Raw genomic sequence first — 15,233 nt, forward strand, 5'->3', positions numbered from 1 at the left:
TAATGTCTGTGTTGTGCAGGAGGTCAAATAGATTATCATAATAGTGCCTTCTGGCCTTAAAAACTGTGAAATTGGAGAGTGAATCACAAGATACCGGTCACTGTCGAAGGCAGGATGGTAGGCGGCATAGCTCAGTGGTAGGGTGTGATATGACAGAGTAAATCCCATGTACTTAGGCTGTTTGAAGCTGAAAACTGACGTTTTGCCTTCTTTGTTGCTCCTTTGGGTCACCGAGAGAGATGCAGGTTATTTTAATAATAAACCCAGTCCTCTCTCAATGCAGTCTAAGAATATTGCCTCTTACAGGAGTGAGTGCGTGAAGGATTGAGAAACACTAGTTATTTTCAAACTGGATTAAGTCTTTCAAAAGCTAATAGGTTTCCAATGAGCTGTGGTGTTGCTGCTGCAGCTGCTCTAATTTGAGAATAAAAGAATGCAGGCTTTGTGCCTAGGGACCTGCTATTGATCCGAGCAAGGAGGATGGGAAGGAAGGGGGTAGAGGAGGGTTATCCTCTTTTCAGCTGGGGTGGGGGGCGTTCTTTTCAAAGTCACATTATCTGCTAGTAACAACAAAACCTCACTCCATGACATGCTGCTCTATACAGGATTGCACTTGTTGAGAACTAAAAGCATTAGAGAAAAAAAACCTCCTCTGGCAACCTTGCGTAGCTAACTTCATTGAGGACCCACGAGACTCAACAGATGGGTCTCGGGACTCCCTCATTAGGAAACGCGCCTGGCCCTTTGCATCTGGTGCCCTGCTCTGCTCTATGCCACGCACTCATTAGCATTGCAGGCTCACAGATTCCTTAGCACGTGCTTCCAATAAATATTGGAAAGAAAGGAGGGGAGGGAAGCCACTGCTTGGAGCAGCAAGACGAGAGGTCACCAACTAGGCTGGGAAATCCTTCCACACACACACACACATACAAGTCCCCTACAGCCCCAGAGGAGGGAGGACAATACAAGGCAGCCAACCACAAATGTGCATTTAAAGGGACAGGTGTGGAATTGCTTCTATTCAAGTTGTGGCAGATCCTCATTCGTTCCCCTCTGCCACAGTAAATAAAAATCATCATTATGTATATATAAAACCCCCAGCAGTTTAGGGCAACACACAGATTGTGGATCTGCGAGGGTCTGTGGCCCCTTTCAGACACAGAGAGGATGCACACTGGGTAATGCCATTACCTTCAAAGAAGTTAATTGGTTTTAAGGGTCCGATTCTACAGCCAGGCTCTTTTTTCTTTCAGGTCTTCACCAAGCATGTCTTGCTGCCAGTGCTACAAATCAGGGATGTCCTTCATCACACTTGGAGTGAGTCCATGACTCAGGGTTGAGAACAGGAGCAATTGAAGGGAAAATCGTCCCCCATGTGTTTGAAAATGCAAGACAGAACAGCTGACAGAGAGGCAGGAATGTAAAACGTTCCAGGTTCTGTGGAAAGAGCAAAAAAATCCTTTAATCAGAGAAGCAGGTGACAGAACACTGTATCTCGCTCATACTCTCCAGAACAGGGGCTTTTATTTGCCATCTCTCCATGATGCACCTAGCCTATTATTATTCCATTCCTTCTCATTCAGTCTTGTTTCCACTCTCCTGCTAGTAGTTGCAGGCATTTTGACCACAGGTAACTCCAGAGTGGGACTGGGAGAGTCTCAAGAGATGAACTGCTGCAGTTGAGGTGGCCCTTGTTCAAAATGCAGTGTTTCAACACCAAAACTCCCAAATCGGAGCGGGCTCAGACTATTCTGAATGCTGCTGGCTCTGACATACAGTCCTGTCACATCTCTCACCGTATGATCAATGACACACAAGCCCTCAATACACATACAGATAACATCCACATGTTGCAACATGCAGAATGGTCAAGGTTGGGGTTTTTTAATTCCTGTGTAAAGGATGGACATGGGGAAAGCCATTTTGAGCCCCTTTACCTAGGACCTTGTCTTTATCTGTACCACCAAGGATGCTAGCCACCCTCTGGAGCATGTCCTTTATCTAAAAGTATTTAGCTGATACAGAAATGTTCTCTCTGCCAGGGAGCAGGCAGTGCCATCAACACAGGCCACCGTGCCATGTTATATACCCCTAACTCCCCGGAGAAACATTTTCCCTGCAGATCAGCAGGGTCACTCCCATCCACCCAGTCTTGAGGCTCAATACACTTGCCATTCCAGCAAGTTACGTAAGAATCTGGATTTTATCAATTCTAATGCATCTAGATATTACTTCCTACCAAATGAAGCAATTCCTTCTATATCCCCCATGCAGGACTAAGTAAACTCAAGGTCCAGAATATTAGATTAGCCATGGAATGGCCATGCCCATGGTGGGCAAAGGCAAGAAGTCATATATTGAACACCCAAATTTAAAATTCCCAATTACAGCTCTTTTTTAGTCATTTCCTTAGCTAAATGACACCCCTGCATGCTTCAGTCTTGCACCCTTAGGGTAGTTGGTGATAAAGAACCTGTTAAACATATGCATTGAACAATAAAGAGAGAGCAGTATATATGAAAACTGTGGGCATTTTGATGCTTTCATAACAATAAAATGAAACTTGATCTGAGCACTTACTAAAATTAGCTAAATTAAGCACCCTTGCAGAAGGCTATGAGGAAAGCCCACCTAGAAACTTGGAGCTCTCTTGAAAGCTTACAATTCATTGTTCATTGGAGATGGGGCTCAGCCTAGGTTTCAAGCACAGCCTTTTCTACAACTGACAAGAATAGCTGAGGTTACTGCTTATCAAATGAAAGTGTCATCTTGTCTGTGACAGATGTGCCAGCACTGCTCAGTGTCACAGTCTTTGCACCTACTGGAAGCTACTCTAGCTTGATAAGGTGCACTCCTATTCAGACCTAAAACTGTAGTCTCAGCTCTCCCCTGTTTTTAGAAAGTAGGGACTTGAGATCAAATCACCGGTGTACAGAAATCCAGCCACTGGGGAGGATAACTGGAGGACAAAGCAGTGGGGTTCACAGGTTAAGGTGTAGGCATTTGATTCCTGAAGGATTAACAGAGAAACAACCAGAAAACAGGTTTTATATGCATATAAATAAAGGAAACTGAAGGACAAACTACTATTCTCTGGAACAGAGTAAGGTCTCAATTTTAAGCTGTGACAGAAAGCAATAATGTTATGGATTCAGTTAATTACAGCTGGATAAAACTTAAAAGCTCTACAATAGACATTTTTCAGCTCTACAACTTTTAACTCTTTCAGGGACTTTACTGGTTCTCACTACAGCCATTTCTGAGCATCCCAGAGTCTTTAGATTTATTGTTCTCAGAATACCCTCTGAATTAGATTTAGTTCCTCATTTGCATTCCGGGAAGGTAAGATACAGAAAACTAAGGTGGGAATTTCAAAGTCACAAAATGCACATGCAAAATATGCACAATGGGGCTTTGAAATTTTCATTCTCTTAACCAACGTGCTCCAGGGAAAGAAGAAAGTATGTGCTTGTAGCAGCAAATTGGATTTGGGTCTCTGGTCACTGGAGCATCTTCTCCAGAATCTTTCGTCACATTTGGAAAGCTTGCTTCAAGATACAGCTTTAAGAAATGGCCTGACTCTGAAAAACTGCAGCTTTTGTGGTCGTAGACATGCCCTGCTCAGTGTTTGGTAAGCTCTACTCCTTCTCCTAACCTCTGCCGCTTGCTCAACTTTCTCATCAGAGGTAGTGTCCTCTCCCAATCCGTTTGTGAAATAGTCTAACCCGGGGTGTGGCCTCCCCACAAAACGCTTTCTAATTAGTTTCTAAACATGAAATGATTATGGAAGTGCAATTCCCATTCCACTCAGGTGATGAAAAGCTTTACAGGAGTTCAGTCTCACTTTGTAATTAGAGAAATTAGCTTTCTAAGTTTAGATCACTCAACTGTGCAAATGGGTTCATCTGCTGGAATGTGTTGCTCTGAAATGTGTGTCAGCCAAGCAGCACAGCACAGTCCCTATCTCTGCCTCCATGACACTTGCCCAAGTGGGGAGGTCAGTTCCAGTACAACAAGAGGAAAATAAAGTGTTATGGGTGTATTATAGGAAAGGCGTTATCTAAAAGCTCACTCATCCATGATTGACTGATATGTTGTTCTCCTTGCAATAGGGAAGCTTAACTCCTAGATTAAGGATCATCCAAGTGGATGCAAATTTCACTCTTTCACTCAGTTTGTCCAGAATTACACCTAAAACAACAGTAAATGAATTTTAGAGGGTGGATAATTTTGAGAAGCAAAACTACTTTTATGAGACTATGAAGAAACAAAGGGCTCCTCTAGCCTCTTTCTTTGCTGTGAAATGAGGTCATTGAGCTTTACGAATTCTTTATGACTCCAGATTCCACATTTCAACGGATGCTTTTCAGGTAGCCCTTTCCACTGGTTTATCAAAGGCTGATGCAGGAACAGGCCCCACGATTACACAACCCTCTTGATCTGCGTTATAGTGGTAAACAAAAGTTTAGTTACTTGATTTGAAAATGAGATGGATCAGGCCCCTGAACGAAGAAATTTTCCAGGGGCGCCATTCCAAGCTTACCTTCAGCTATCACAAATCTAAGGAAATCCTGTGGGATTGTTCACAGCCATGATTCAATGAGTCACTGAGCTTTAAAAGGAAATTACAACTTTCCTAACACAAAGAATTGACTTCATGACACCTGACCCTCGTAAGCCAGGCGCTCCCTCTAAAGGCTGTGATCCTCATCCCACCAAAGTCCTGGGCATTCTCCCAGTGGCTTCAATGAAGCAGGATCCAACTCTATATTAGGGAACTGATTCAGGCTTGAAGTGCTGTCTGTAAGGCCGGACCTTGGCACACTAAATGTTTATAACGGCTTCAAATGTGGATGCAATCTCATTATGTCAGAATAGGAAGATTAGCAGGAAGTAACTTTACGCAATGTAAAAAGCTGAGTGCCAGACACTGAAAAGCTCTTCACCGGCCTCAAAGGAAGATGCATTGGCTCCCCACCTCATGATACATTGAGATGTGCAAGCAGAGAACCGCAGCAGGAATTTCACGTGTACTGGTTTCAGACTACTCAAAGTAGCTACAATACAGGCCCCTTATGCACATGCAGGAATTTATTTGTATGTTGCTGTGTATGTAGTGAAAAAGGCATCTTAAAAAGACCCACAGGCCGTGCAATGGGTAAAGATCTGGCCTCAAGATCTCAGCGTAGAAAAGCAGGAGACAAGACCTCAAGGATGAAATTCTGGCCTTAATAAATTAAAGGGATTTTACTCCTGACTTTTACTAGGTCAAAATTTCTTTCAGAGCCGTGAGAGAAAGGGTTTGCAATGTGCTTCTGCACATGACTCACGCTCTGCCTTGGTTTACCTATCAGTAACACTTCTCATCTCAAGGCATTGGGAAGCCTAATTCATTGGTGCTTGCAAAGCATTTTAAGCTGTTGGACGAGTAATTCTGTTAAAGGGCAGCTACTCTGCTGAGTCACAAGCACTGTGGGAACCAGAGCTCTGGATTTCCTAAGCACTGGAGTCAAACAGGTGGAGTAACCTTTTGCAGGAAGGCCAACTCCAGGCCTGCCCTAAAGGTACGGAGCGTACCAGCAAGCAGTAGGGTATTTAAAGGCCCAGAGGAACACATGCGTGGCACCTGTGAATGAGTAACACTTAAATAGGCTGCAGAAGCTAACCAACACCCACTGGAAAGTAAGAAGAGAGGTTCTTGTATCACCAAACTGCAGCCACTTTGTGGATTAAACACAATGAAGGTTCACCAGCCCAAGAGAAGTTAATTAACAACTGATATGGTTAGAACTGGGCTGAATGAGGCTGGAAGGAGCATTCGGCAACCGCTCACCTCACTGGCATGCCAGAATTGCTGCTGTGTAATCTGAGTTTTGAACTCGCACATGGGAAGTGATCCACAGGAGTGTGAGCATGGTTTTAGGGTTAGGGGCATGAACACAGCCAGCTTCACAGCCTTTGATACGCCACGACAGGCCAGACCTCACCACAGCCAAGAACTTGCGCGTACTTCGCTTTTGCCATAGGAAATGAAAACAAAGGATATAAAACCAGGTCAGAAATCTTGTTTTCCTCTATACGACTGACTCTGATGTACAAAATAGACATTCACACATCTACTGCGTTAGATCAGGGTGAATTAGGAGATAGGGACACAAGAATAGCTGTTGTGGGTCAGACCAAACGTCATGGAGGCCAGGTTCCTGTCTCCAGCGCCTCAGGAAGAAAGGGACAGTGATGCAGTGGCAGTTCCCAGCACTCACCCGACCTCCAGATCAGCGGCTCAGGGACTTCCCGAACCAAAGTTAGGGGTGTTTTTTTTGTTGTTGTTTTTTTTTTTCTCCTTCTCCTTTTTTCCAGTGCCCTTTGATGTGTGGCTTTTCCTTTGGGAGCTACTGTGCAAACCTGTGTTTCTCAGCATCCTGTGGCAAAAACTCCCACAGGCAACCACTTGTTCAGGTACCTCCAGACCCTGCTCCCGAATAAGGTGGCTGACAAACCCCAGAGCTCACTGGGCAGCCGGGGCGTGCATCTCCAGCACCTCTGGAAACGCTGTCTTCCCTGACTAAACAGCCTGGAGCTGGAGCTGAGGGATGCGCCCCTTAACCACGGCGGAATCCCGGCTGCACGGCCTCCTGTTAAGAAGGGAATAACCGAGGGCGGCTGCCACCTCCGCTTCCCTCAGGGGAGCCGCTGGCCAGGGACCGGTCCTTCCTCTCCCCTCAGGGAGCGAACACCCGCTCCCGGGCACCGCCATCACCTCAGCGGTCCCGCCAAGAGCGCGCGCGCGCGCCCCCCGCCCTGTAACGGCCGCGCTGCCTCAGGTACCGCGGGGCGGGAAGGCGGGCGGGCGAGGCTTCCACCGCCGCACTGAGCCCAAAGGCTCCCTTCTCCCTTCACCCAGCCCCGAGGAGGAGAGGAAAGGGGAGCTACGGCTCCTGCAGACGGGAAGAGCCCTCTCTTTCGAGCGGTGCCGCCGAGCGAAGGCTCCCGCCCGCTCTCCGCTCCTGGGCCTCCTCAGCGAGCCGCTGCCGCAGGTAGCACGGGAGGCACCTGCGGAGCGGGGCTTCCTGAGGGAGGCGGAGCGGAGCGCAGCGCCCGGCTGCGACCCGCAGGGCGGTTGGGGATCCGCCGCCTCCCACAGGAGGAGCAGCCGCCGCCCGCAGCTCGGCTCCCGCCTGCGGGCGGGCTGCCGGCCGGCCGGCCCTCTTCTCCGCCTACCTTCTCCTCTTCCTTCTCTCCTGCCGGTACCTGCCATTCCCCTCCTTCCTTCCCTCCTCCTTTCCCCCCCTCATGCATATGGATAGGCGCATGCGCGGGCGGGCGGCCTCCCCGCCTGCCGCCGTGGGCTAGATGAAGCCGATCGGCGGCGGGGCTCCCAGACGGGCGGCCGGCTCCCGGGCGGTGTGTGTGCTGCATGTGTGTGCGTGTGTGTGTGTGCGTGCGTGTGTGTCTCGGGGGGGCGGGGGGCTCGCCGCGCCTCCGGCGACCTGAAAGAAATAAAAGGATCGGGATAATAATCGCAATAATAAAAAAGGAGAGGAAAAAAAAACCAAACCAACAAAACCCAGAGAAAAGGGAAAGAAAAGAGGGAGGCGAGAGAATAAGGAGAATAAAAGGAGGCCGGGCTGCTTTGCATTGAAGACCGGGGCGCTATTCAAAGCGCTTGAAAAGCGGCGTTGTTCGGCGCGGGTGCGCGCCGCAGCCGGCGCGGTATATTAGAGCGGGGCGGCGGCGGCGGCGGGCAACAGCGGCGGCGGCACCTCCTCCTCCTCCTCCTCCTCCCCTCCTGGCCCTCCCCGGCCCGGCCCGGAGTGAGCGGCGGCGGCGGCGGCCTGCAGGCGGGCGGGCGGGCAGCGCGGCGGCGGCGGCGGCATGCGTGCGCCCCGGCGGGCAGCCGCGGCGGCGTGCTTCCTCGTCCTAGCCCTGCTGGGGCTGCGGGCAAAGGTACGTACCTGGGCACCGCGCGTCCTCCCGGCACGGGCAGGGAGAAGGGGAGAGGGGAAGCTCCGGCGAGCCCGAATGGGGCTCCCCGAGCCCGCCGCGCGGAGCGGGGGATTTTGCCGCTTTTCCGCGAAACGCGGCTCCCGCGGTGATTGCGATAGACGGGCTTGGGAAAACCCGAAGCTTGAGTGGTGCACAAGGCGCTTTTGCAGGGCTCTTCCAGCGGGACTGGAGTTACTGCTCCGCTGCTAACTTTGCTGTGCGGAGATGGCAAACGCAGAAGTTCTTGCAGCAAGACTTGTTTCCTTGGGAATAAAAAATGCAATTGCTGCAAAGCGCTTTTTTATTTATTTGTTTTTCCAAACTTTTTTTCCTTTTTTTCCCTTTTTTTTTCTTTTACACTGGGTCTCATTGCAGTTCTTCTGGGGTGACTAACGAGCAGGGTCTGACTCTCAGCTGGGCAGCCTTGAGCGAGGAGGTGATTTTCCCCGTCTCAGCTGCACCCCGGATTAGGCAGAGGGATTGCATTTCCAGGCTCTGCTTTAGCTCCATCGTTCTGTTGGGTTTGCATTTGCTTATAAGCGCTTGGTTCGGTTTAGTTTTATTTCCTAACCTTTTAGAAGCCTTCCCAGTGTGGTTTTGGAGTTGACACTTAAGGTTCATTTTTAGCATTAATGGCATTATTTGGTTGGGATGATATATGAGCTTTTCTCATGGATGTCTCATAGGGAAAAGCTTGGAGTGGTTGCTATATGTGCATTTTTAATACTATGCGTGTGCTTCTTGAAAGCACGCTTAAAATGACTTTGTCCTGTCTGCAGAGTTGTTGTAGGTTGTGTTTGGGAATAAAGTGAGGTAACTGTTTGTTTCTTGTTTCTTGGTTTTTTTTGTTTTCCTTCCCCGGTTCTTTCTTGGGATTAACAGGTGACTTTAGCGTCAGGACAGTTCGAGCTGGAGATCTTATCCATGCAAAATGCCAATGGTGAATTGCAAAATGGAAATTGCTGTGATGGCACCCGAAACCCAGGAGATAAAAAATGCACCAGAGACGAGTGTGATACCTATTTTAAAGTTTGCCTGAAGGAGTATCAATCGCGGGTCACTGCTGGCGGTCCTTGCAGCTTCGGATCCAAATCCACTCCTGTCATCGGAGGAAATACCTTCAATTTAAAGTACAACCGGAATAATGAAAAGAACCGGATTGTTATCCCTTTCAGCTTCGCCTGGCCGGTGAGTTGTGTGGCCTGCTCAGGCTCTGCTTCTGTTGGACGGTGCTGTTTGACATGGCCGTGGCGAGCAGAGCGCTAACTTCTTGTGCAGGGGGAGAGGGACCAGGATTGGGGAGGGAGCGTCTTGGCAAGAGCATCGGGAATCCGCAACACAGAAATGAGTAAAATGTGGTGGTGTTTTTGTTTTTGTTCCCTGGGGCTCACAATGCGAAGCCTGTTAAATTTGAAAGTCAGATGTGCAGTGAGGGGGATCTAAATGGGTCAGGGAAGCAAACCCAGTATCTCTGCACTTTACAGCATGAATAAGTCCCTTGAGACTTAGAAGGTCAGAAGTTCATTTATTTTTTTCTTTTTTCTTTTTTTTTTTTCCCCCTCCCTAACCAGTGAAGTCTTGGGCTTAAGCCAAAAGAGCAGTGGGTTAGGGGCTGTAGAGGGATCCCGTGTGAAAAGTGTGTGTCATAGCTGGCCTCCTTCCCTGGAGCGTGTTTGGGAAGGCTTCCTGGCTCTCCCAGGGGGAAATCACGCTGCGCTGCTTGGTGTTGATGGGAGCTGCTGTTGCTGCTCTTGGTGAGCTAGTTGCTAGCTTCCCTGGGAAGCTTGCTGTGTTTTGAGGTACTTGCAGACTCTAGAAGTTAAAGATTGAGAAAAGCTTGGCCTTGTCTTTTGGTGCATTTTACCCACTCCTGACAGCACACCTTTTCCTGGCTGCTTGCCTCTGTGGTCCACAGATATGGGCTTCCCCCAGCTGTGTGCAAAACTCGATGGCTTAAGGAGGTGGGGCTCTTTGCCAGGCACTTTCCCAGTGTTGTCTACTCTAGCAGAACACTGGTCAGCTTTGTAGGGTGGTGACGCAGAGGACAGGTGACCCCTTCATTAGCTGAAACTGCTTTGTTGTTGGTCATATAAAGAACACCTGCTTAGACTTCAGTGCTGCTTGTTTCTTCTGGGGGCTGTTCAGGAAGGTTGACGCTTTGAGACCATCAGCTCTGCAGAGGAGTCCTTTCCTCGCTGCACAGAAACTGAGGACCGTCTTTCCAACCTGGCCATCACCCAGGACAGACCCACAGATACAGGCTCAAGGGCCACAGGGTTTGTGGACATGGAAGGCTGCCACAGCCTTGGATGGCAGGAGATGCATTGTTCTGTGCCCACCAGTGCTGTGTGCAGGCAGGCAGAAACTGAGGATGACTGATCTGGGGGGGCTCTTACGCACACATGACAGTTTGTTTTTCGAAGTGACTCTCTGGGATGCTATGGTTTGAAAGCTGAAAACTCCCAAATTTACGCTCCTGAAACTTATATTTAGAGGTCACCTAGGAAACAAAACTGTTTTCTCCTCCTCCCCATCTCCAAAGGCGCTGAGCAGACAGTTTCCCACCAACTGCCTTGGGATATGTTGATGCTCAGCAGTTTTGAAAATCCAGTCATCCTAACCTAGATGCCTAAGGTCATTTTAGTGAGGGGAGGAGGGCTCTTACGTGCACGCAGGGGAGGGGTGAGTCTTGTTTCCTATCCTCTGTCACTATCACTGCTGGCAAGATGGAAGCATGCGTAGACTTTCCGCTCGCTCCAGAGCTTGGCCCTTCCTAGTCAGATAAGGAATGGTTGCTGGCAGTGCCTGGATGGTTTTGGAGGGGGGAAAAGCCCGCCCCATAAGCATTCCTCCTCCAGTTGTAGTGTAGACACCCACTTCGTAGTCCTGCAGCCAAGTGCTGCAGGCAGCCATGTGTTCTTGAAACGTCCTGTGCTGCCTCCTGCCTGCCTCTGTCAGTTGTGCCTTCTGGAGTATTGAGGGCTGGAGAGGCGCAAGGGTGAAATCAAGCCTGCGTTTTGAAGGAGGTAGTATTACAAAGTACAATAGCAGAGTTAACAAAGGTATTCTCTGTTGGAAATACAAGTCCTTCCTTTCTTTCTTCGTCTTTTTTTCTTCTTCCCCTTACATGAAATGAGATAAAACTGTTATCAAATATGCCATCAAAGGGATAAAGGGCTTTGTAAAAATCTGAGGTATTTGAAGCTCTGCCAATGGCTGCAGTGCTTGTGTTGCAGAATTTGGCTTTTTTTTTTTTTTATTTCCAGAAAAGTCAGGTTCATCAAGGGTTTCTTTTTTCCTTTTTTAACTGTCCCCTTACCCGGCTCCAGTAATTGGAGCACCCTGAATCTGAAGGTACCTATATAAGAAGATAGCTGAAGATACGTGCGTGTCCCTTTTAACAGCCCTTTTCTTCATAGGGTTGGGAAGGGAAATCTGTGTGTTGAGGGTGGGTTTGGGGGGCTGGGGACCCTGGGAGAAGTTTCTTAAGCTTGCATCTTGGTAAAAGAAATGCTTCTATTGTCCTCCTGAATCTAATTGAGCACTGGAATCCCAGAGCAGCAGCAGCAGTGAAACTCCAGTGCAGCCTTTGAAATGTGTAAAACTCAACAACTTGAGACACTCTGGTTCCCAAGACTGGAATTTTTGGAATAAACTTGCATATTCCTATGCAGGCATGCACTTTTTGAGATGGTGATGCTAGTCTGTTTGCAATTACCAAGCCTACCTCCCAGCTTTAACTTCCATAGGACACAGCTTTTATGCTAGGCATTGTGACTTTCAAATGGCACTTGAACAAAAGAATATCTAATGTGGCAAAGCCCTTATTTGTACTAAAATTGTGTACGCAAATCCTTTTAGGTATTTTGAAAGTTCCACAAAGTAGTAACTTAGCTCAAATCTGATGCTGAAATTTTAGATCTTAAAAGAATTTCTTCAGATGGATGAATACTCTTGACTTTGGTAAAGGCAAAGCCAGTCTCAAGCTTGTACTAATGTGGCTTATCATGAGGGTTGGCTTTGAATACATCCAACTGAAAACTGCAGTAAAGGTAACAGGAGCTAGACCAGAATGTAAATCATATTGCACTTGAAAATTCATGCTCATCTCTGAATATGTATTGTTTGTGTCCTGCTGTCTGAGGGAGGCTTTTCTTGGATGTTCCAGCTTGAGTCAGTAACATTAAGAAGCCTTGTTGCCTTGACTCCTTTTAAAAATGAAATAAAAAACCCTCTTCTGATGTCAAGCTGCCCCCTTATGCTGTTCATGAAAAATAGTTATTGCTTTGGACTCCTTTATTCGTCATGCAGGAGAGGAAGAGAATGGTGTACTTTAAATGTGGTGTTAGATTTGGCTTGTAGTTGTAATGTAGATTTGAAATGTTGGAGTCTTACTTATAACTTGCATGGTTTGCTCTTGTCAGTTTTGATACGTACCCCTGTGAGTAATGGGTGTGGAGGTGGTGGGCCATAAATTAATTGAAGTGATGGGAGGTTTGAGTAAGTTGCTAGGAAACAGGGCAGCAGACCAGCAGAAAGGAACTGGAGTGCATCAGAAAGCTGCCCCTGCAGTAGCTAGCAATTCTTCAGTAACTTGAAACAACAGTGATGATGATTTAAAAGAAGAAACACGCATAAGCTTGCTTCTTGCATTCATTTTGAGACTTCAGTAACTTTCTTGATGGGCAGACTTTGCTTATGGAGCCATAAAAAAGTATGGAACAAAAGAATTTCCATGTTCCACTTGTCAAAGTCTGTCTCAGCAAGTCTTGTTTCATGGTAGGCACATGCTTTTTTCTGACATAAATCAAATCTCTTGCCTTTCTTAAAGCATCCAAAGTGTGATGTGTGCTATTCCTTAAGGGAGCTGTGCATGAATTAGCTTAAGCAAAGCTTAGCACTAAACTTTGCTTTTATATAGAGAAAGATCTTTTGGGGGTTTGGCGAGACTGAGTAAGAAGGAGGTCAAACTTGACAATCCCTTTGGTGTGCATAGCTCCAGTTTCAAACAGCTTGTTTATCCTGAAATTATGATCCTTGTAATTATTTAATATTGGGGCCAATTGCCCCAACACACCAGGAAACTACAGAGGTGGAAAAAAACCCTCAAGCATCTAAATGACTTTAGTGTAAAATACAATTAAGAAGAGGTTTGAACATCTTTAGTTCAACCTTACTCTAGAAAATAAAATAGTCAGCCTTTTCCCTCTTTTAATGCCAAATCTTACTGCTACTGGTTCCTGCAGACGTAAAATATGTTTTACTGGGTAGGCATTGTTTTTTCTGGCTAGAAAGAGATAATGAAAGAGCTTAGTGTTTTTTAAGCTTCGTGAACTTTTTCACCCTGTTTTGACACAAGAGGTTTCCAAAATACTTATCTACAGCTGACATTAAAGTAACAGCCTTCTGAATCCGAGAGAAAAATGTCACTTCATTCAACTGCCTTTAGAAAGAAAACAAAACCCTAACAACCCCCAAATCAGTAGATCACAGTCGTAAGACTAAAGCTTTTGTTTTGATTTTGTTTTTCCCTCCTTCCAGTTAGCATTTGCTTGTACAAGCTTTCAGAGAGTTAGCTGTTGTGCAAGCTTTTCTTAAGGAAGCCTGATAAGTCATCTTGAAGCATGGGCAGATCAGAAGAAATTTTTATAATAACAAAACACATATTAACCAAATCCACACTGAGTCATCTATTGTTGATTAATAACTGAAGAACAAGTCTTCAGCACTCAAAGTGCAATGTTTTTCCTAGGATTACTATCCAAAATGGAGCTGAGAGTATTAAGTGACATCTGAAGCATAATTAGCATCCACAAGGCTGGTTTTTCCCAGGACTGCAGAGAAGCGATGCATCCATTCGGAGGTTTTGGACTTCTTGTATGTTCTTAAGAGTTAGTTATGTTCCAGTCAGCTCAGAACTTCATCTTCCTGCTAAATCCATTTGACTGTATTACCCTAATACATCTAAAAATAAATCCTCATCCTGCCTGCTCCCAGAATTTTTGTTCTTGTTATAATAAAGGGCTGCTCCAGTTTCACGTCAGTGGCAGCTGGATTGGACCTGGCACTGAAGCTTTCTCAGGCTACCTACATCCAGCACTGTCAGCTTGTTTGTGCAGCTGGAAGTCTGCATGGCTGAAAATGAATTGCATAAAATTGATGCTTTATGCTTAAAATTCTAGTGAACTCAAGGAAACTTACCACTTCATTGTGGACTGAAGGCTGCAGTAGAAGTAAACTAGTTCTGAAGCTGGTAAAGTTGGCCCTTAGCTAATTGAGAGAGATGATGTGCCATGCAAGAGGCTTGCACACTTACACATGACACTTACTCCAGCTTTAGTTCTTGCGTCTGGTGCCCTGCAGCCCATGCAGAAACCTTAAGCTACAGTTCTTAAAAGTATTTCTGCATAGATAATACTAACAACAGGATTGCTTTTGAAAATTCAAACCAAACTTGCCTTTGCATTTCTGCTGATGAATAGAAGTTTTATATGTTAATTGACTCAGCTCTAATAATTTTAGCTAGTAACCCATATGTCTTAACATGGGGAAAGATGTCAAAACTAGAAGCTGTTGCATTCATTTCTCGTTAGTCTCTGGAGCTCATGGTTCTGTGGTCACAATTCTGCACAAATTACACTCATTATTCTTGTAGTATTCAGGAGAAACTGTAAAATGTGGATAGAAGTGGTTAAAGTGGTTTGTAAATAGTCAAACATCCAGAGTCCTTTACCAGCTCAACCCAGTTCTTATGCACTTAGGTAAATAAGTAGAAAGGCTTCTTGTTCAGGCTTGCTCTATGTGAACCTGGCTGTTTTGCTTGGCTGGCTGCTAGGTATTCTCTCTATTAACCTTGCCACCCTTCTGTAACTGGTGCATTTAATTATCAGTGGGATGCTTTAAACAGGTAGGGGGACTGATAAGAGCAGGTAATCTGCTTGTTGGGGAAGGTTGAAAGCAGCCATTGACATTTTGGCCTACCTGCTAGTCTTTGACAAGTAGGGCTCCGTGAGAAAATAACTCTGTAACTAGATAAGGTGCTGATTAAAATGCTGTTGTATGAAACACCCTGGTAACTGAGATTGCTTGAAATCATTAGTTTAAATAGAAAGAAAAAATGGGGGAGAACTAAAAGATGCTATACTTTATTTTTCTTTTCCCATTTTGTTTTAAAGGAAGGGAGGAGGGAGAACCCCAAGTTCTCCCCCTTTACCCCAGTACATTGTTCGGTTAATGCATGCTAGTTT

General features: G+C 46.4%; 1 protein-coding gene and 1 long non-coding RNA gene across 2 annotated transcripts in view; one reads left to right on the plus strand and one right to left on the minus strand.

Annotated features, from left to right (window-relative positions):
• Positions 1 to 7,281, minus strand: part of LOC133273304 (uncharacterized) — a 53,457-nt gene extending 46,176 nt beyond the window's left edge. The window contains exons 1-2 of the long non-coding RNA XR_009744726.1: positions 7,222 to 7,281; positions 1,192 to 1,437 (exon numbers count right to left, since the gene is read on the minus strand). This is a non-coding gene — a long non-coding RNA (uncharacterized LOC133273304). The remainder of the gene's footprint in view (positions 1 to 1,191; positions 1,438 to 7,221) is intronic.
• An 86-nt stretch (positions 7,282 to 7,367) lies between these two features.
• The window catches only part of JAG1 (jagged canonical Notch ligand 1), a 36,057-nt gene continuing 28,191 nt past the window's right edge, over positions 7,368 to 15,233 (plus strand). Inside the window, exons 1-2 of the mRNA XM_061461568.1 lie at positions 7,368 to 7,947; positions 8,869 to 9,174. Coding sequence (XP_061317552.1) covers positions 7,876 to 7,947; positions 8,869 to 9,174 — 378 coding nt within the window. The 5' untranslated portion in view covers positions 7,368 to 7,875. The remainder of the gene's footprint in view (positions 7,948 to 8,868; positions 9,175 to 15,233) is intronic.

This window comes from Pezoporus flaviventris, unplaced genomic scaffold (genome assembly GCF_033815535.1).
Source record: "Pezoporus flaviventris isolate CSIRO_AGI_PZ_B2104156 unplaced genomic scaffold, CSIRO_AGI_Pfla_v1 ptg000031l, whole genome shotgun sequence".
NCBI lineage: Eukaryota > Metazoa > Chordata > Aves > Psittaciformes > Psittacidae > Pezoporus > Pezoporus flaviventris.